Source organism: Phyllopteryx taeniolatus, chromosome 5, assembly GCF_024500385.1.
Source record: "Phyllopteryx taeniolatus isolate TA_2022b chromosome 5, UOR_Ptae_1.2, whole genome shotgun sequence".
Classification (NCBI taxonomy): Eukaryota; Metazoa; Chordata; class Actinopteri; order Syngnathiformes; family Syngnathidae; genus Phyllopteryx; species Phyllopteryx taeniolatus.
The window spans coordinates 26435224-26456212 of record NC_084506.1 but is presented as its reverse complement, the minus strand read 5'-3'; the positions used below and the strand labels follow the sequence as shown (position 1 = coordinate 26456212).

At 41.7% G+C, this 20989-nt stretch overlaps 1 protein-coding gene across 4 annotated transcripts; it reads left to right on the top strand.

The window, feature by feature from the left end:
- The first annotated feature begins 2566 nt into the window (after positions 1-2566).
- Positions 2567-13673, top strand: LOC133478316 (MOB kinase activator 2). 4 transcript variants are annotated; one of them, XM_061774243.1, is made up of 7 exons: positions 2567-2940; positions 3021-3205; positions 7677-7816; positions 7882-7978; positions 8092-8121; positions 11051-11175; positions 13080-13673. In XM_061774243.1, exons 3-7 carry the CDS (start codon positions 7750-7752, stop codon positions 13322-13324), a joined length of 564 nt encoding a protein of 187 aa, XP_061630227.1. In that variant the 5' UTR covers positions 2567-2940; positions 3021-3205; positions 7677-7749; the 3' UTR covers positions 13325-13673. The 4 variants fall into 4 exon arrangements, with proteins under 4 accessions (XP_061630227.1, XP_061630224.1, XP_061630225.1 ...); XM_061774240.1 differs by lacking the exon at positions 3021-3205; XM_061774242.1 differs by lacking the exons at positions 2567-2940; positions 3021-3205 and adding an exon at positions 3438-3577.
- The last annotated feature ends 7316 nt before the right edge of the window (positions 13674-20989 follow it).

Here is a 20989-nt window from a genome sequence, read left to right as displayed (position 1 = left end):
GTCTGTGTGTTTGAGGCCTTCTCTGACACGGACGCACGCACACAGTAAGAACAGCAGGCTCAAATATGTTTACCTTGAGGGCAGGTCAAGTAATGAACTGTGGAGCTTCTTGTTGCACACTGTCAACTACACTTTGGACAGCAGTTGACTGCATAGAAAATCATAAATTCAATTCCTCTATCATGTTTTTCACGCTTGTGTACAGATAAGTTGGAGTATGGAAGTGTATTGTTGCCACACCAGGAAAAAAATGTGATAATGTGATGAAGTTCATGTTAAACGTGACAACAATAAATGTAACCTTTTAATGTGAAGTTTCACATTATTTTGTGAACAATTTCACATTTTAACAGGATAAGTTATCAAGTAATATACATTCCACTTTCGCATTTCGCAAAACAAAATGAAGCACATCCTTTCTAGTTCAGGTCACTGGAGAAGCCCTCTGAATGTATGTATGTTTTCGTTTTGTGTCTTGTGAATCAAAGTTACTAGCCACATAACTGCGACTCTTCTGTAAACACAAATAACTTGTAACTGTGCAAATTTCTTGGTGTATCCCCTCACTTACACTCTGGTCCTACAGATGTTTATAATTTACATAGCCACTCCCATCACACTTCAGTTGTACAGCCTGTCCTATCCTGTCCTATATTGTCCTGTCCTTTCCTCACAGTGTGTAGCACTACTGAACCATACAACACTCGAGTCCAATGTCATTGTTCTGGGTATATAATGCTTTACTTTCCTTATCATGTTTACAGCTAGCGCTTTGTCTTTTGTTGTCTTTTCCTATAATATTTAGTTACTTTTTCACTCTCTCTCCTTTTTGTTTTTTTCTGTCACTCCCCTTTAAAAACTTTGTTCTGTTCGACTCAACGACTAATTCTCAAATAACCATCAGAATACAAAGAAACTACAGTGGCACAGTAAAACTGTTCCGGCATAAAAGGGATACAGATCTTCCATTCTGCTTGACCGAACAGCCTAACAGGACAAAAACATAAATAATAATAATTACACTATTGTTTTCTAGCCAAACTGAATGGTCCTGTCTCATGCAAACGAGTCACTGCTCACCCCGTCTCGCTCTATTGCGTTGTCAATGCAATTTGGTTTTGAAGTTTCACTCAACCACACACAGCTCATGCAACCTCTGTGCAGCAGGCAGAAGAGAAGTATGCACATGTGACCCTCGCCTTTGTACTTCTAGTTGCACATTGCTACTCATCATCATATTCATCCAACCATTTTCTATTTCTCATTAGGGTCATGGCTGAGCTGGAGCCTATCCCAGAAGACTTTTGGTGAAAGACTAGATCCACTCTGGACTGGCAGCCAGTCAATGGTAAGGCAGATATAGGCAAACAATTCACCCATGTATGTTTTTGGAATGTTGGAGGCAGTGGTGGTTCTAGACCAATTTTACGAGGGAGACCGGTTTGGGGGCAGGGGTTTCACATACACACACACACAAAATAACTATATTGATTAATTCATTGTATTAGTTAATTGTGTTTTCTAATTGTATTCAGGACATTCTTTCATTGTATTTGAAATCCTGACCAGGGCCCAAGACAGCAAATTAGCTGATGCTAGACATCTTCTATTCATCACATAGTCCTATTTTTAAAAGCAACAAAGAGCAGTGGAGAGGAGTACACAACATTTCAACAACCTAAATCACATTTATGATAATAGGCTACTGTTGCGGGCTTGCTTGGTTTTGTGTTGTGGTGTGGTTAGCTGAACTAATGTTAGCTAAAAGCCTGCAATTAACTGACATTAACGCCTGGTCCGACAGGCTGCTATTATAATTCATGAAGTTGGCTAAGAATATTTATTTTTTACCAGAATTATTTCCTTTATGGATCGTAGTAATTGTTTCTTGGTTCTGCTCGCCTCTTGCCAGGGCGATAGTAACTTTGTGCTGGGGTTTTCAACAAAACACATTAAAGGATCTTATGAGAATATTGACCTTGAGCAACATGCATGAGTTCCGCCTTTTGTGTTGATGCAAGATCACAATTGTAATATTTACAGTACGTACAGTAGCGCCAGGAGAAGTGGACAGAGACTTCTAGGCATGCCTACCAGCACGTTCTACATGCGGTCATTACCCATCAGTCGTAATAAGTGCGTAGTTATTGCACATGAGCTGCTGATGCTGCTGTCTTACTACAGTACTGTGTCGTGACTTTATGGATGGGGTCGCCACAGGGGGGTCCCCCCCCCCCCCTAGAACTGCCACTGAGGAAGCAAGGGCCAAGAGTACCACACAAGCCCAGGGAAAACGTGCATGCCCTGCCGAGATTCAAACCCAGTACCACAGAACTGTGATGCAGACATGCAAACCACAAGTTTGACAAACAACCCTCGACGCTCTGGGCAGTTTGTCTCTCCTCTCTTTTCAGTTGCCTTTACTTTGTCATGTGCATTCGCTCCTCACACATGCATATGTATGTATACACGCACACGTTATGGAAAGGGGAAGGGGTGGAGTTGCGTTGAGTATTTCAACTAGTGTTGGAGAAACCTGCCTGTCCGCTCAGAGCTGAGGAGGCGGCGCTTGTGGGGCGTGGGACTCCAGACAAAGAAGACACACTCAGTCATACGCGTACACGCACAGCGCTCACACACGCACGACTGGAGTTGGACAGCTGGAAACAATCTTCAACTCCTAGGTCTACTTTTTCTTTTTTTCACCCCCTGGCTAACAAGGTTGTCAAAAAAAGGGGGGAGCTGTGTGTTTTCCAGCTGTGGATCCATAAGTTGTGTTACCATATGTTGCGCGTAAAAGTGTGCGCGTGTTAGCGTGCTTGGGATGGCAAAGAGGGGCTGGCTTTGCTCTTAGCTCTCCGCCATGGGGGGTTGCCATAGTTACCCCACCGCCACCAAAGGGGACGGCAACGCTCCTCCCGACGTCTGTGATGCCAAACTGTAAGTTGTGCTTTTATCTTTTCTCGCTTTCCAAGCCAATTGTTTTTTTGTTTGTTTTTGTTTTGTTTTGTTTTTTTAAGACAACAGGAATGTTCTCCAGATAAGAGCTCATGTGTGCCTCGCATATTTGCATGATGGCATCAGCGGATTCCTCCAGCAGAGGAGTAGTGAGAAGCAAAAGCAGGGAGCTGAAGTTACTGTGCAAATGTTTGCTCTTTGAATACATGGTGTTGATTCCACCGTGGTGACAGGACAGCAGGCAAAGGTAAACACACGTCACCTCCATGGAGTTGGCAGGCTCGCGCTGTGTTTATGCACAAACACACCAGCTGTGGGTCCTTTGTGTGTTTGTGTGTGGACCACCACTATCGGCCCAGAGGCCTGAAAAGGAGTCCGGGCAGGACAGGATATTCGCTCCATTTCCTTCCACCGACAGCAGTTTTTTTTTTTTTTAATTTCCACTAAGGGGTACCAAAATAGCATAGTTAGTCTGCCTCACAGTCAAGAGGTCCCAGGTTTGTCCTCCTTACAATGCCTACACACATTTTTTTTGTTTTTGTTTGTTTTTTTAACTATATCAAGTATCAAGTGGACAGCATGACTGAAAAGAAGAATGACGAACTGCCCGCAGCACTGAGTATGTCTGTTAAACTTGCCTGTCATATAATGGTGGCAGATAGTGGTTGGCACATCTGCCTCATAGTTCTGAGGTTCTGGTTTTGACTCTCTTCTGTGGAGTTTGCATGTTCTCTCCATGCTTGCGTGGGTTTTCCGTATGCACTCTGGCTTCCTCCCACCTTCCAAAAACATGGTTAGGTTAGCTTCATTGAACACTCTAAACTGATCATAAATTTGAATGTGAGTGTGAATGGTTGGTTGTCTATATGTGACCTGCGATTGACTGTTGACCAGTCCAGGGTGTAAACTGCCTCTCGTCCAAAGTAAGGTGGGATAGGCTCGAGCTCACCTGCAACCCTGCTAAGGACTAGCGGCATTGAAAATGGATGGATGAGTATTAAAATAAACATAACACCATACTAGGGATTTGTTGCATTCATAGTCAATGTGGCTCGCTCTACGTTGAATCATCCAAAATTATAATACAAAGCTAGGCCAAATTTTTTTTTGTAAGAAAAGAGAAAAACAAAGCCAGCAGGGTAAGTTTAATTCAAATTGTTTCACGTTTTTTCTACATTATAAAAGGGTCAATTAAATCATAATATCCAGCCCTCTTGTTATGTCATGCCTGTCAAATTGACCCATCATAAAGTGTAAAATGCTTTAAACTTAAAAAAAATAAATAATAAAGTCAAATAAATAAAAATAAGAGATACAATTTCTTCTGCTAGCCTTGTTGTTTTCTTTATATGGATATGCTTTTGCAATATTTTTTAATTTATTAAATATATGGACCTGACAGTGACACACAAATGTCTGTTTGACAGTGTACACTATTCCAAAACAACTTAATGAGTGATTTTAGTAGTTGCACTAAATATTGACAGAATAGTTAGTAATGGTTTGAGTGGGTCTTTTTATTTTTATTTTTAATGTTGATAGTTTAAAACTGCAGATGGTCACAGTGACTCTTGAGCATTGCTGGTGTACCAACAAAACAAACACTAGTGTTAAAACACAATTGACTATTAGCTAAATTAACCAATCAATGGGTTACTTTTGCACATAGTCGTTCAAGGAAAAGTAGCAAACGGTGCCTGTCCCTATTTTTCGTACCATACTGTACAATTTTGGTCACATTTTTGATGGATGTTTTTCAGTAAGTGCCCCCCCCGAAACATAAAGATGTCATTCACAAAATCTGAAGATACAGTGGTACTTTGACTTACAAGTTTAATTCGTTCCATGACTGAACTTGCCACTCAATTTAATCATATCTCAAATTGGAAGGGAGATGCGTGGTGCTGGGCAGATGTCGCGCACAAGCAACTTCCGCATTCGGCAAAACAGCGAAGCATTTCCTTCCGGGTCAGGTCACTGGCGGAGCCCTATCGCAGGAGACCAGGACCAAGCAACGGTAGAAATATTCAACGTTTCCAAGAGCTACCAAAGATGACCATATCCGATCGTTAGGCTTTATTTGTTTACGTATGTATACATGGCTTCACCTATCTACCTAAATTATGTACAGTATCTAGTCTACAAATTGTTTATTTCTTTTTGTTCTTGGTTATTTGTGGATTATCCCTGTTTATTCAATAATTTCTTGGGTTAAAATAATAATAATATTTTTTTTATAATAAAAAATCAATTATCCGCAGATTTTTGCTAGTCGCGGTCCGGCCCAGTCCCTGTCCCCTACAAATAGCGGGGGTCTACTGTATCATAACATATATGTATGAATAAATTATGTAGATATATTTAACTTCGGTCCGGCCCAGTCCCTGTCCCCTACAAATAGCGGGGGGTCTACTGTATCATAACATATATGTATGAATAAATTATGTAGATATATTTAACTTCTGTCTGAAGATGCTTAGCGATAAAGAAAACAGTATTCTACCTAGTTCAGGTTCAAACCATCATGTCATCCGCCCGGAGCGATCGTAGTTAATTGCTGCACTCAAAGGAAGTCCGCCAACCTGGTTTCCAGTTTGGTCACATGACCTTCTGCATAAGGCCCATTGGTGCTGCCGTTGAGCAGCAGCATGTCTGAAGTTTGCTCATACAGTAGTGCCTTGAGATAAAAAATAAAAATAGTAATCTATAATATTGTATTTTACAAAAACATATTGTAATAATGTAAATGTGTAAAGAGTTAAACAGTTTTTCATCATGATTAATTCGTTGGGGTGCTTTGTGGTGTGCGCAATTTGGCCACTAGGAGTCAGTATAATCCACAGTCATGCAGACAACTACTGTAGGTGACTCAGTAAGGTTCTGTAATATTATTTTTTTCCCTCTGAGGATAAATAATCATGTGAGCATTGTTATATTGTCTGTCTACATGTATTGATGCACCGTTTGTGTTCAAAGAACAAGTTATAAGTGTTATAACACCGCAACATCAATAACAGTATCGTTAGCACGTCTATGGAGTTCTGCATTGTGTGTTAGCATTTACCTAGAGGAAGGCAAAGTTGTGTGGTTGTTTTAAATACACAATATGTAATTTTCTTTTTTTTATTTAGTTTGATAGGAAACTTCAACTGGGAGTAGCATTAAACAATTTGAAGCCTCTCTTTTTGAAAAATTGCTCACAATCTGCCAAACTGCTCCTTGTTGTGATGTGAGCTCAGTTGAGTCATCACTGCCACCATACAGCACGAGCATCTCAAATTTTTGCTCGCAAGTCAGGGCAGAAAAATTGTCTGACCGACGGCGCACATCTCAAAAGCCTCATATCATTCTTATCTCAAGGCACCACTGTACCGCAAAAAAAAAAAAAAAAAACGGATCACAACATGGACAATTCGTAAGTTGGGGCACTCGTAAGTCAAGGCACCAATGTACATGCTTTCACTGGTAAGCGGTGAGGTTTTTTCTGTGAGTCAATTGTGAAATTGAAGAGAGCGACAAATACATGTGACATAACTAAGACAAAGAGTCCCACCAATTCGGTCATTCTACATTGTTATGTTTGCTAGATTGCAACCAAACAGCGCTTTGTCTTCTTGTCACTTAGGATGTTCTCCATCGTTGTCCTGTGTTGACAGTGTGGCATTTCTCCTTTGTCAAATAAAATAATCGTCAATTTATAGTGTGTCTGGCTTCTAGGATGTCAAAATATTTACAATGACACCCCACAGTGGAAACACAAGACAGGTTAGGATGTATCGTTCAAAGAGAGCCCAACTAAACTGCACCCCTTGGTGGAAACCTGGATTAATCACACTCACAGTAACCTTCATGTTGGGCTTGGACCATTGGACTCATTCTCTCTGGGAGTGAGAGCCCCCACAGAATAGATAGTAAGTAAGCAAGCAAGGTCACAGCAAGTAAACTGTTAAGGTCAGGAGCTGGAGTGGGGTTGCCCAGTTAGTCTTTGCTTGTGCGCCTGGGAGTGAGGTGTGACCTACAGCAGCTGCTTGCAAGTGTTCTCATTTTATATTTGTTTGACTACATTGTCGCGTTCAATAAAAAGCTGAACATGCCTCGGCAACTGTGGTTCTCCTTTCCTACACGCAAGGGCATGAGAGTACATTAACCGCAAAAGCAAATTCGGCGCTGAAGCTTGCTCATAACCTTGGCTTGTAACACAAACCAAAAATAGCAAAGGCTCGTACATTGGGGCACTCATAAATTAAGGCGCTACAAAAAAATGGCTGGATGGAACTTTCAAGTGGTCCATATATGATATCATTGTACTTACAATACACTGTGTCCACATGCGCTTTTGTTGTAGTGTTGACTTACCATGGATGTGTTGTTTGGGTAGACAGTATGTACAACCCATCACACATAAGAGTGGTAAATTGGATTTCAACCAACATTTTCTGGGGGAAAAAAGGTCAAACAAAAATGAAAAGTTTGACGATAATCACAGAACTGGGACCTTATTAATATAGGCACTTCTAAAAATTTTAAGGGGGATGTCAATTACTCACTGTTTTTCGCTATTTGCTCGGTCTCTATCCTTAGCGAATAGCGTGCATTTACTGTAATCACTCTCAACTGAGGGCTGACATCACACTGCACAGTTACCACAGTGTATGCGTAGTTGTCCATAGATGTCTCCTCTACTGACTGTTTCATAACCTCTGCACTGTCCTTCAAAGGGGAATCAACAACAACATCCTGGAAGCGCGTCCGTACCTCCAGAAGGAGTACGCGTGCCAGCACATCAACCACATGGACATGTGCGCCCTCACGTCGCTGCCGCCCGGCGTGGACAAGGCCGAGTGGCTGGCCAGCAACAGTGAGTAACTCTTCACTTTCAGCGACACACTGATTAAAGATGATCATTTTTTCCCCCTTTCACAGCGGTATCATTTTTCAAGCACATAAACCTGTTCTCCAGCGCGCTGTCCGAGTTCTGCACCCCCAGCACCTGCCCGATCGCCAGTGGACCAGGTGACACGTGAGTTAATGGCGCACCGCACCGTGAAATGGAGCCGTCAGATAATATGGTTATTTATGCCGTCGTTATTTGGTGAGGTGAACCTTTAAAAGTCGTGTGTTTTATGTCCATAGCTGCTGTTGCTGCTACCGCTTAAATAGAAGGTGAATCCCAATGAAGCTGTACAGAAAGTTTTAAAGAGACATTAAGTGAACTCCCATCTATTCGCGGGCCACTTTTTTCTGTGGAACCTACCCCCAGTTATTTGCTGAAAAACTCACCTATTTGCAGTTGTATGCGCTTTCTGAAATTCCCAAAGATGAAACAAGAGGCTGCCAAAGCCCTGTTTAAATAGGAAAATAACACATTATTTGGTGTCAAGGAAGTTGAAGTGTTAAGTCTCGACTGACAGACAAGCTTTGAATGTTAGGGAGGTTAAGTAAGTTTAACCTGGGTTACAGACAGTTTTCACCGCATAGTCAAACACATGCACACTTCCGATGAATTTATTTTCAAAACCAAACAATCTGTAAGCCATTTTTTTTTTTTTGGAGTAATCTTGTAAAATGAGTTTGAAATGATATTAAAGTATTTATAGTTTGCGGTGTACTTAGGCTTTGTAGTGTTTTAAACTACTTAAAGTAGGAAATTATAAACATCTTGGGGGTCTCAATTGCAGTTTTTCACTATTTGCGCCAGGACTTGGTCCGGCTTACTGTACTATGGATTTTTGTCACAATTTAAAACAGTTTCCACGTGTCTTAATAAGATATCTGTGTCATGCTTTGGTCACACTACCCCAAGAATGAACAATAACAGCACAGTTTACACCAGGGTACGATGTTAAGCCTTTTTGAGTCGTGGCCCTTTCCGGCCACCATGAGACTAGTTATGATGACCTTGTCGGAACCTGTACTGGGCCCGTATATTCACAATACGTTAAGTTGTAGTTATTATTTCGTATGTAGCGTCTTTATACTGTTTAAGAATAAAGACGCAGAAGTATTTAAGCCCCTTTAAGAAATTATTAGTACAAGTGCATTCATGGCAACGACTCTGTACTAAACTCACTAAAATCAAGGCATTGCAATTGCACAAATTAATAATAATGCTTAAAAGAATAAATCAATGACAAAATTATTAAATGATTTACTTTGCACTGACATTCCAACAATGCTTTCTTTATCTTGTGTCTTGACGTTGTGCACACTATGTATAATTAGGGCTGCACTGCTCAGTGTTTTATTCTGACGATTCCAGTATCGATAATCTATGAGTGAGCTCTGCCAATCACTGCTGATAGCGATTATTTATTATTTCAAATCTTTGTATTTATTCAACTACCAAAACTCAACTTTAAATATAAATTCAAAGAACAACCAGAAAATGAATTAGTAACAAGTAAAATAATAATACATTGAAATTGTAAAAGGAAAAATAAATACATTCATGGCTAAAAACGTGCCAATGCTTTTAGCCATGACTGTATTGTCTGTATCTATTATAGTTGTCTAAAAAAATCATCTCATTATTCTGGCATTGAGCAAATTGACCTAAAACAGGAAATGTTTAGTCTGATTTCATGTAAGAGTCAGGAAAAAGCCTGTCTTTTGATACAGTCAATGACTGTACCTGCTGTTCCTGCTGTGTGCACCTTGACCTCTTAGGGGCAGTGTGGTGTGATGCATGCATGGAGCTACTTATTTACTGTAAACTTAAAAAAAAAAAAAAAGAGTAGAAGAAAGTCGCAATATAACGTTAATAATAAGCAAAGCAAAAATATATGCCCATGAGTATCTTTATATTAGTTGTCTGTATGTGTTACTAGGACATTTCTGTGTGAATATGTGTTATTTGAAGGTAATCCCTCACATGACCAAATGCTAATATTAGCTAACCTGTCAATAGAGTTATCCATTGACAGTTAGCATTAATCTGGTGATTTCAATAACATGTGTCTTGTATTTAAATTAGAATGAGGGTCTTAAGGCTAACCCGAATTTGTGCGCATTTGTCCAGTCAGGCGGTTCTGGTCGCAGTTTCTGCTTGCGTCATGACAACATTCTGTCTTGGAGGGATGTTTCAGTGATCAAAGAATTTCAGACTGATACTGAAAATGCAGTTTTGAGCCATTTTTCGGCGGGCGAAATTTTTTTTATACTGGCCCGAGGGGACCAGTGTCTGTATGTAGGTGGTGGACCGACACAGCGCTGTCGTGGCCACAGGACACCGTTAATGTCAGACCCTGTACACCAGGGATGTCAAACTCATTTTTTGTCACGGTCCACATCACAGTTATGGTTCCACTTGGAGGGCTGTTATGGCTGCAAACCCATATGAATGTTTGATTGCCTCATATTATTACATATACACAAATTAATGGATAATTACTTTTGAAATCAAAAGCCAGTAAAAACTGTTGTTCAACTATGAATCAATTTTATTTTAAAAGTGGGGTTGGAAACAAAAAAATGCCTGCAATATCTCAATATCTTTAGTGAAGCCAATTTGGAATTTTGGTATTTCAGCAAGAAACACAAAAGGCGATGCACACTGTTGTGGGCCACATAAAATGACATGGCGGGCCGGATCTGGCCCTCTGGCCACCAGTTTGACACCTGTGCTGTACACCCTCTTTTTTTTTAGCCAGTTTTAAGGTGGTGGTGTGAACAGTGGCTCATTTGTATGAGGAAGGACCACACCCTCTACTATGGGGCCAATGTAAAGTATGGCTTTTGTTATCATAATAAGAAGGCGGGAGCAAACTGCGAACTGCGAAGAGCATATGAGCCCCCATAAAGCCACTAAATTCATGAATTACATTTTCATTAGTGAAGCGGGTTCGTGCAACGTCACCAAACACAAATACTGAATTGTGATGTCACTATTCAGCATGCTCACAGACACATTTTGGGGAATAGACAGCCCAAAAAAGATTATCTTGGTTGTTTAATGTCACACTTGATGGGTGGGCAGGCAGTCCAGAAACACAACTATTTGTTGTATACAATAAGCCATCAATTTTCCATAATATGTCCCCTTTAATACCTTGTCCATTTACTGACTATGCATTTTACCGTTGTTGTTTTTTAGAGTTTATGTTTGGACTGACGACCATGGCAGGAAGCTGAAGTGCTCCGCTCCTCTCTACTTTGACTATGCCATGTCCTACATTCAGGACCTGCTCACAGATGAAGAGGTGTTCCCCACAAAAGCTGGTAACAGTCCTAAATGCACGCACCAATTTTCGATGCAATGCTTATTCACTTTTATTGCAAGCGCCATTTGTATTTCATGGATCTCGAACTCTACCCACCCCCCCCAAAAAATAAAATGTAATAAGTGGTGCCCCTGCGAAAGATGATAAAAAGAAAGAAATAGCTCTCAAACATTAGCTGAGATGTCTATCATAACAGGATGCAGGAAAAAGTCGAAAAGACCCATGCTTGAAATCGAACAGGAGGTCACCCATTTTGGTTGGAAGGTGCCATTTTGGGTGAATTCCAGGGCTTTGATGAACTCCCATTATGAGCTCTAATCAGAACCACGTATCAAAGACAGATGGGAGATGATAAAACGCGCAATTTTAAAATTAGCCATGTGGGCTAAGCAGAGTTTTTCTAAAGTTTTCAATTTCTAAAGTTGTCTATTTTAGTTTGAAGTAGCAATTTTGGGCAAATTCCCAGGCTTTTACTTGGACGAACTCCGACTAGGGAATTGGTCCAAATGAGCCCAAATGGGAAGCAGGTATCCTGGCCAGATGGGACAAGCTAAATCACAAAACGTCTTCTGCCAACAGCACGGAGCATGGCGTCAAAGTTCAGTAATAATGTCGAAAAGTTGGACGTTTTGGTTTGAGGCAGCCATTTTGGGTGCATTCTTGAGCTTCTACTTGGACAAACCCATCCATCCATCCATCCATTTTCTACCGCTTCTGAGGTCGGGTCGCGGGGGCAGTAGCTTTAGCAGGGACGACCAGACTTCCCTCTCCCCAGCCACTTCATCCAGCTCTTCCGGGGGGATCCCAAGGCGTTCCCAGGCCAGCCGAAAGGATGTAGTTTCTCCAGCGTCCCCGGGGTCTCCTCCCGGTGGGACGTGCCCGGAACACCTCACCGGGGAGGCGTCCGGGAGGCATTCGAATCAGATGACTATATCTAGTTGGAACTTCTCGACCTCACACACTAGCTTGGGCTCCTTCCCTGCCAGAGAGGTGACATTCTACGTCCCTAGAGTCAGCTTCTGGAGCCGGGGATCGGATCGCCAAGGTCCCCGCCTTCGGCCACCGCCCAGCTCGCACTGCACCCGACCCCTATGGCCCCTCCCACAGGTGGTGAGCCCATGGGAAGTGGGACCCACGTTACCCTTTCGGGCTGTGCCCGGCCGGGCCCCATAGGTGCAGGCCCGGCCACCAGGCGCTCGCCTTCAAGCCCCACCTCCAAGCCTGGCTCCAGAGGGGGGCCCCAGTGACCCGTGTTGGGCAAACCCCTATTAATGAATTCACCAGGTATCAAATACAGATGAGAGATGCTAAATCGCAAAACTTTTTTGCCAGCGGCATTTAATTTGGGCAGAGCACAATTGTCAAATTCTGTAGATAATGTCGAAAATTGCCCATTTTGTTTTGAAGTAGCCATTTTGGACAAATACCAGGGCTTGTACTTTGACAAACACCCACTAAGGCAGACCCATCCACTGTGTTATGTTACACGGGAAAATATCCAATTCCATTTATTGGTCCGAATTATTTATTTATTGCAAATATTGTATCTTCATTCATCTAGCTATGCCAGTAATGTATAGTGACAAGCAAAACAATTACATTCTCTTCCACTAGATGTTGGAAAGCTAACCTGTATATCAACCTGTTGCCATTCATACAACAGAATAACATCTTTGTGTTCAACTAATCTCAGATTAGCTCAGATTTTACAATGAGTAACCATATTTGTGAGTAAATGAAGACAAGATCATCATTATTTCAGTATGTAATTTTTTTTGGGGGGGGTGGTGTGCCATGAGATTTCTCTAATGTAAAATATGTTTTGGCTCAATAAAGGTTGGACTACACTGCACCAGGGAATTTGCCCCAAATCCCTGTCAAGCACTTACCTTTCAATTTCAGGCTCAGTGTTCCCCACCGGCTTCATCTTCCTGGTGCAGAAGGTGTTTTTGTTGCTGTTCAGGACTCTGGCACACGTCTACTGGTCCCACTTCCGGCAGACGCACGCGCTGGGTCTGCACCCGCATCTCAACACGCTCTTCACGCACCTGACGCTCTTTTGCCGGCAGCATGCGCTCCTGGACGCCGAGGACACCGAACCACTGCAAGACCTCATCTCGGCTCTGGGACTGCAAGGAGGAACCTAAGACAAGAAATGACATGAAGGTTTGCTTTGAAAAGCCATGCCTTGGTCCACAGTATCAGGCTCCAAATAGTTTATGTCAAGATTGAAATTTTGCTGGTCATTAAAAAGCCAAGACATTATTTAATTGAGAAAAAACACAGAGAATCAACAGACGTAACTGACAATCCAGTTAAATGTGCAATCGTGTTTAACATGTACACCTGCCATAAAGTATGATATAACGTTGTCAAGACTGCATGATACACACACAGTATAATCTCCGCTATATGATGTATGGAATGATTTTTTATGTATTTGTATGTACTCTTGTGCCAGAAACGTGTCTGAAAAATAAAATGTATTTTACAGTATTGCCTGTTTAAATGCCATATTGTCAAAGTGGTGATCCATCCATCCATTTTGTTATAGGACTTTTTCTCATTAGGGTCGTGTATGAGCTGGAACCTATGCCAGCTGACTTTGGGATACAACCTTGAGTGGTTGCCATTCACTCACTGGGCAACATATATACCATTATTTACATTCACACCTATGTATAATTTATTCATCAGTGAACCTAATGCATGTAAATTGTTGGAATGTGGGAGGAAATCGCCCCCACCCTTGTGCTGCCTCAAGCCAAGAGTGTATGCGTGCAGTTTGGAGTCACCTCCAAACCTCTGCTAACGCACATAAAAACAGTTACCCGGGACTCCATATTCTTATTTACGTGGCTGGCTAACATTAGCTACAACACTTACCTGTGACTTGATATTGTTATTTATCCAGTTAACGTGGCTAGCAATCATTTGCTAAAACTCTTACCCGTGACTTGATATTGTTATTAATTCAGCTAACGTAGCTAACTAACATTAGCTTTACAGATACAATTGCATAATACCGTGACGTATTCGTGACTAATCTATATTATTTCAAAAATATAATCCAGCCGTGTGAGCATAGGTATGGAAGTGACTCCACGCTGCATGCACACCTTTCTCCCTCAAGCTGGTCAGCTCAATTGATGCCTACATATGCATTAGACAAGTACACCTTTAAGCCAGTCATGCTATACTACATACCGTAATTTCTAATGCATAATGCGCATTTCTTTCCCCCCCAAAATTGTAAAAAGTCAGTAGTTTCACCTTTTACAAATTTATGCCGCCAACTTCGATATCATGAAAAAGCTGTACACTTTCATTCCAATATCCCACCGCTACCTTGAGGTTATCAGAAAGGGGTAGCCTACTCTTTACGTAGTACGTATGACTGCATATATGTACAGTTGTGCTCATAAGTGTCATGATTGGATAGAGACTAGACCCAAGAGCAGGCGGAGGCTGAGAGGTTGTGATGAACAGTTTATTGAAAGGGAAATGGGGATGGTCCTTGAGATGCGCTGGCGGGTTGTTGAGGCAGAGAATACGTGGCAGGCAGTGACGAGGACGGGCGGCTGGCTTGACGGTGTGGTGCCAGAGATCTATTTGATGAGGGACATCGAGGATACACTGAGGACAAGGAGGAACACGAAGGTCAGAATAACAGCAAGGAATAGAGTAGCTTACTTGAAGACTGAGGAGCCGTGGTACCGCTGTAGAAGCTGCAATACTCTGGCGAGAGTTTCTGGGATCTGACAGGCTTAAATGCAGGTGATAATGAGGGCTGTTTGATGACAGGTGCGTGGCCGAGGTGGTGCTGATTACTGTGAAGAGAGAGAGCGAGAGGAGCGCAAAGCGCCACCCAGGCTCCAGCTAAAGGACTGGAGGGCAGAGTTCATGACTAAGTTTAAATACCCTGGCAGAATTTGTGAAATACTGATTTAAAAGTTTTTTTTATTTTTTAATACGAATGATGACTGAACAACAACCATCATTAATTTCTTTATGGTTATGTTTTTATTAATGATAATGCTTTGCTGAAATGCTTGACAGTTTAATTTGAATCCCATTAAAATAAAATTTTATTTCGCCTGGCCCTTCATGTTTTCTTTAAAGAATTGTACCCATCTTACAAATTCTGCCCGGGTAATCAAACATGAGCACAACTGTGTGTTTTCTCATTTACCAAATCAAAGTAGGGCTGTGAATTTCAAAATAAGAGCAACGAAATATAAAGAAAGTATCACATGTTCAAATAAAGTGCTTAATTTCAGAATAATTATTTGAAAAAACTAACAACATACAGATAATACTTCATGTTTTGATCATATGTATATATGTGGATATTATACATGGGTGCGCATTATGCACGAGAAATTACAGTACTGTATCATCCATTTTCGATTGCCCTTGTCCTCATTGGAATTGCGGGTAGCCTGGAGCCTATCCCTTCTGACTTTGGGCAAGAGGCGGGGTACACCCTACACTGTTCGCTAGCGAATCGTAGGGCAACTATACTATATTCGTAATTTTATGTATTATTTTAGAAGCAGCAATGAAAGAGTATTATTTTTGCATTTCGAGGCCTGAGGAATGGAGGAAAAGTGTGCTGGTGCCGATTTTTAAGAAGGGTGATGTGCAGAGGTGTGGGAACTATAGAAGAATAAAGTTGATGAGCCACACTATGAAGTTATGGGAAATATTAGTGGAGGCTAGCCTGAGGACAGAAGTGAGTATTTGTGAGCAACAGTATGGTTTCATGCCTCAAGAGAGTACCACAGGTGCATTTTTTTGCTTTGAGGGTGTAGATGGTGAAGTACAGAGAAGGTCAGAAGGAGCTACTGTGTCTTTGTAGTTCTAGATGAAGCCCCTGACAGAGTACCCAGAGAGGAACTGTGGTACTGCATGCGGATGTCTGCAGTGGCAAAAAAGTATGTTAGAATAGTACAGGACATGTATGAGGGCAGCAGAACAGTGGTGAGGTGTGCTGTAGGTGTGACAGAGGAGTTTCGGGTGGAGGTGGGACTGCATCAGGGATCAGCCCTGAGCCCCTTCATGTTTGCAGTGGTGATGCATATGCTGACAGATGAGGTTAGACTGGAATCCCCGTGGACCATGATGTTGTCATCTGCAATGAAAGCAGACAGCAGGTGGAGGAACAGTTAGAAAGGTGGAGCCACACACTGGAAAGGAGAGGAATGAAGATTAGCTGAAGTAAAACAGAATATATGTGCATGAATGAGAGGGGCGGAGGGGGAAGAGTGAGGCTACACGGAGAAGAGATAGCAAGGGTGGAGGACTTGAAATACTTGGGGTCAACAGTACAGAGCAATGGTGAGTGTGGTAAGGAAGTGAAGAAACGAGTCCAACCAGGTTGGAACGGGTGGAGGAAGTTGTCAGGTCTATTGTGTGAAAGAAGAGTCTCTGCGAGGATGAAGGGGAAAGTTTATAAAACAGTGGTGAGGACAGCCATGATGTACGGATTAGAGAGAGTGGCACTGAAGAGACAACAGGAAGCAGAGCTGGAGGTGGCGGAAATGAAGATGTTGAGATTCTTTCTCGGAGTGACCAGGTTGGAGAGGATTAGAAATGAATGCATCAGAGGGACAGCCAAAGTATATACTATTATTATACTGTATTTAAGTACCGCAACGAAAGCTAAATACATTGTAACTACACATATGTCAATTTTTTTTCAGGTATTTGTACTTGAGTACTTCCGACCACATTTTACTCTTGCTCCCTACATTTGAAAACAGATGTCTTTACATTATTATTTTTTTCTTGTCAAAATAGACTTGTTACATTTATCAAATGCTGCAGATTGATGGTACGACAAGGAGGAGGAATTATCAGTCGTTCGACTATCAGGAAGCCAAAAGCATGTTGGAGAGAGGTAAAGTCAATTGCGGTTGAGATCTTGATTGACCAACTGAAAACTTGTGGCCTTATAAGGCGGAAAAACAAGGACAGCAGCGACGGAGGAACGTGAACTTGGGAGCATTAACGACGATGACGCAACAGATTCATAGAAGCAAGATATTCCCCATTCGAGGCTTTTTTAAAAAGGTTTGTTGTCGGTGGCTCGAAGAATGATTTCTGGCGATTATGTTTTTATTAGTCAGTCATGGTGTACTGGTACACTCGCCTGACTTTGGTGCGGGCAGCGTGGGTTCAGTTCGCACTCAGTGACGGCATGAATATGAGTGCGAATGGTTGTCCGTGTCTATATGTGCCCTGCGACTGACTGGCGACCAGTTCAGGGTGTAGTCTGCCTTTCGCTCGAAGTCAGCTGGGATAGGCTCCAGCGCCCCGTGACCCTAAACAGGATAAGCGGTGTTGAAAATGGATGGATGGATGGATGTTTTTACTATGATGACTAGCAGCCAAAAATTGTCCATCTAATCTAACAAATCAAGAAGGTAAGGTGTAGTTTTTCAGTTATCATTAGCTAATTTAGCTTTTTTTTTGTCAGTCATTTCACGAAGTTTCCAAAAGATTGTTTTGATTGCGTGCTATCTTGTCCTCAATTATTAAGTAACTTGAAAATATCCATATATGGCGCTGGTTAGTTATACAGTATAGCAGGGGAGGGCCTCATGCCAGAAAGTATACGTCCCAGCACTCTTTCATCAAGGGCAAGTTTTTAGCCCCGCCCCAAAAAAATTCCGGCCATCACAGGTGTCAGACTCAAGATCCTTTTATGGAGGCAAATAGTGTGCCAACTTCAAGGATTCTTGCTAAAATCTGTACCAACATTTCAAATTGTCATATGTAATAAATAACATTGAGATATTGCAAGCATTTGTTACTAAAGCTCTTTTTTACAGTAATTTCAACAATAGATAAACAAAATATTATCCTCGACTTCTAATTTCAAAACTAGTTAGCCATCAATTTATGTTTTTGTGATAATATGATGAGGTGATTAAACATTTACATGATTTCACAGTTGAAACTGGGTAGCACATCTGCCTCATAGTTCTGAGGACCGGGGTTCAATCCCTGGCCCCGCCTTTGTGGAGTTTGCATCTTCTCCCCGTGCCTGGGTGGGTTTTCTCCGGGCATTCCGGTTTCCTTACACATCCCAAAAACATGCGTGGTAGGTTGATTCAAGACTCTAAATTGCCCGTAAGTGTGAATGTGAGTGCGAATGGTTGTTTGTTTCTATGTGCCCTGAGATTGGCTGACGACCAGTTCAGGGTTTACCCCGCCTCCTGCCCGAAGATAGCTGCGATAGGCTCCAGTACGCCTGCGACCCTTGTGAGGAGAAGCAGTAAAGAAAATGGATGGATGGATGGTTTCAGTCATAGCGGCCCCCTGAGGGAAACCGTAACTACGTGTGCCACAACAAAAACAAGTTTGACACCTGCCATAGTTCAACAATTCATTACAAAATTGTTCTCAGTCTTCAAATAATGTACAGTATTTCAACAAAACACAAAAATGACTATAGTGGATCTTTAAGTGAAGATTTTCAACCAGTATTTCTAAATTGAACACTGTTTTTTTACACAGGTATCTGTATTTCTTCCAAATTACACAGTGTGAATACTGGGGGATTATTTTAAAATACAAACTAATCAGAAACGGACCAGCATTCCAGAATGACAGCTGTTTGTCATCCTATACAAAGGATAATGTACACAAGCATGCAAACACAGTTCTGTTTTTGTGTTGGATGAGTTTTGGGGCACATGTTTTGCCTGAGTTGAGGCGCACGGCAATCGGAAAGTGAGCTTAAGAGTGTAATACTGCAAAGTGCTGAGTCACAGACACATAATGATTGAGCAGTTTAAGTACTCGCTGAAACCGCTTCAGAGTGCAGGACGTCCTTGTAAATCTGCTTCACAGACCGAGCTCGTCACCTGTGTCCTCCTTTGGTACTAAAAGGTTGAACAGAAAAGTACTGCCGATAATCAATTTACACGCGTTAACATTTTTGGTCACCCTCGTAAATGAACAAGAGTCGACTCCTATTTGCCCGTTTACAGGTTGTACCTTTTTATGTGTGTTTCATAGACTAATTGTTTCGTTTTCGGGCTGAAAGTTAGGAGGCCCGAAGACTTCAAACCAGGGCTGGGCAGTCGGTGGGCAGTCAAGGCTTTCTTTGCTGGCCTGAACGCTATCAGAAGCACTTACCTACATTTACAACCTAAATTCTAATACTTGTGTCATGGAAATCTGGTAATTTATTCGCCAAAGTCCCAAACACTCTTCATTTTGTAGCATTTCTCTTGACTGCACTGCTTCCAGTACATGCGAGTGGATGTCAGATTTTTTTTTGTCCAATCAGTTTTAGTCTCTATGTGCTGCAATGTCAATCTAATCCTTCAGAATCAATTGTTCTGGCCGGTCTAACCTTAACTATAAGCAACCCGACTGTTTTTTTTAACAAATCGGATTTCAAATTTGACAAGATGGCCATTGATGACATCAGCATTTTTCATTCATCTAATTGGTCGGTCAGAGCAAAACATTTTATAGCCAACTTCAACGAGCACAACCGTAATGATTGGCACACGTTATTGCATTTAATAATCAGCATCTCTGGTGAGTTTGTGGTAATTTATTACATTTTTCCATGTTCTCTCTTTGTTGTTTATTTTTGTCTGTATGTTTTTAAATGATTTGATAAATATTGATTATGAACTTCCCCAGATGATGAAACATAGCACAGTTGCGTGGTGTTATGTTGTGTCCTATTTTCATGACTGGCATAAATCCGACACAACGGGCGGAGTAAATCTGAGCGAGGCAGGTTACTTCGGGTTTTCGTAATTTGACAGATGCGCGCAAGCCCGCGTATTTAAAAAAAAGGGTGGTCTGGCCGTTGTGGGAGGGAACACAGCCGACTTCATTCGCTGCAAATCAAAGCGCCTTCTCTCATTCCCTTTAAATGCGGCATGATGACAGTGTCGGCGGAGATATCTCCCGTGCCGAAGAGGACGCAGCGATCTGTGCGAGTGTATGGCAACAGACAACGTGAGTGGATACCTTTGTCGAATACAGAATGAGGTGGTGTGGTGGTGTATTCTGGGATGATAGGTTGCAGGAACTCATTGTTCCAGGGTTTTATATATATATATATATATATATACACACACACACAGACACACTTTTTTTTAACCCAAAAAAATATTGAATAAGCAGGTACCGTGAACAAATGTTTTAAATAAATAAGAGAAAAAGAAACAAAATGAAAACTGTAAAAAAGTGGAAAAAATTAGGAAAAGATATTGCCCAAAAAAATCAGCAAATAGGTGAATCAGCAAGTGGCGAACCACGAGTATGCAGGTCCACTGTATGCACATTTTGTTTTGTCATTAGCGTATAGATCGATACTGTATATAGCTCTCCTGGCTCACAGGCAAGGGCATTACAGGACCTTAATTGCTCCATATGTTTTTCATTTCACTCAAGTGCATCTGAAGCTCGCTCGTATCTCAAATTTTGACTCCCACCGCAAAGCAAAAATCTTAACCAAGCCACAGCTAATACTGTAAATGGCAATATGTCAAGGTACCGGTGCACTTGCATGAAATCAGTTTCCCCATTAAGAGCTAGCCTTCAATTTGGTTAATTCCTGGTTTATCCATGTTAATTCCCATAGAGAGCCTCCAACGTTCGCAAGGGTCATGAACATGCAATTTTTGTATGAAATGCAGTTGACTATATGACGCCAGTGTTGTGCTGAGGTTGTATAGGTGTTGTTCAAGGGGTTTGTTAAAGGACACAGTAAGCCTTCCTCCTCCTTCTCCACTCGCTCCCTCCTCGATCAGACTTTCTAAGCAAGAAAGCCCAAA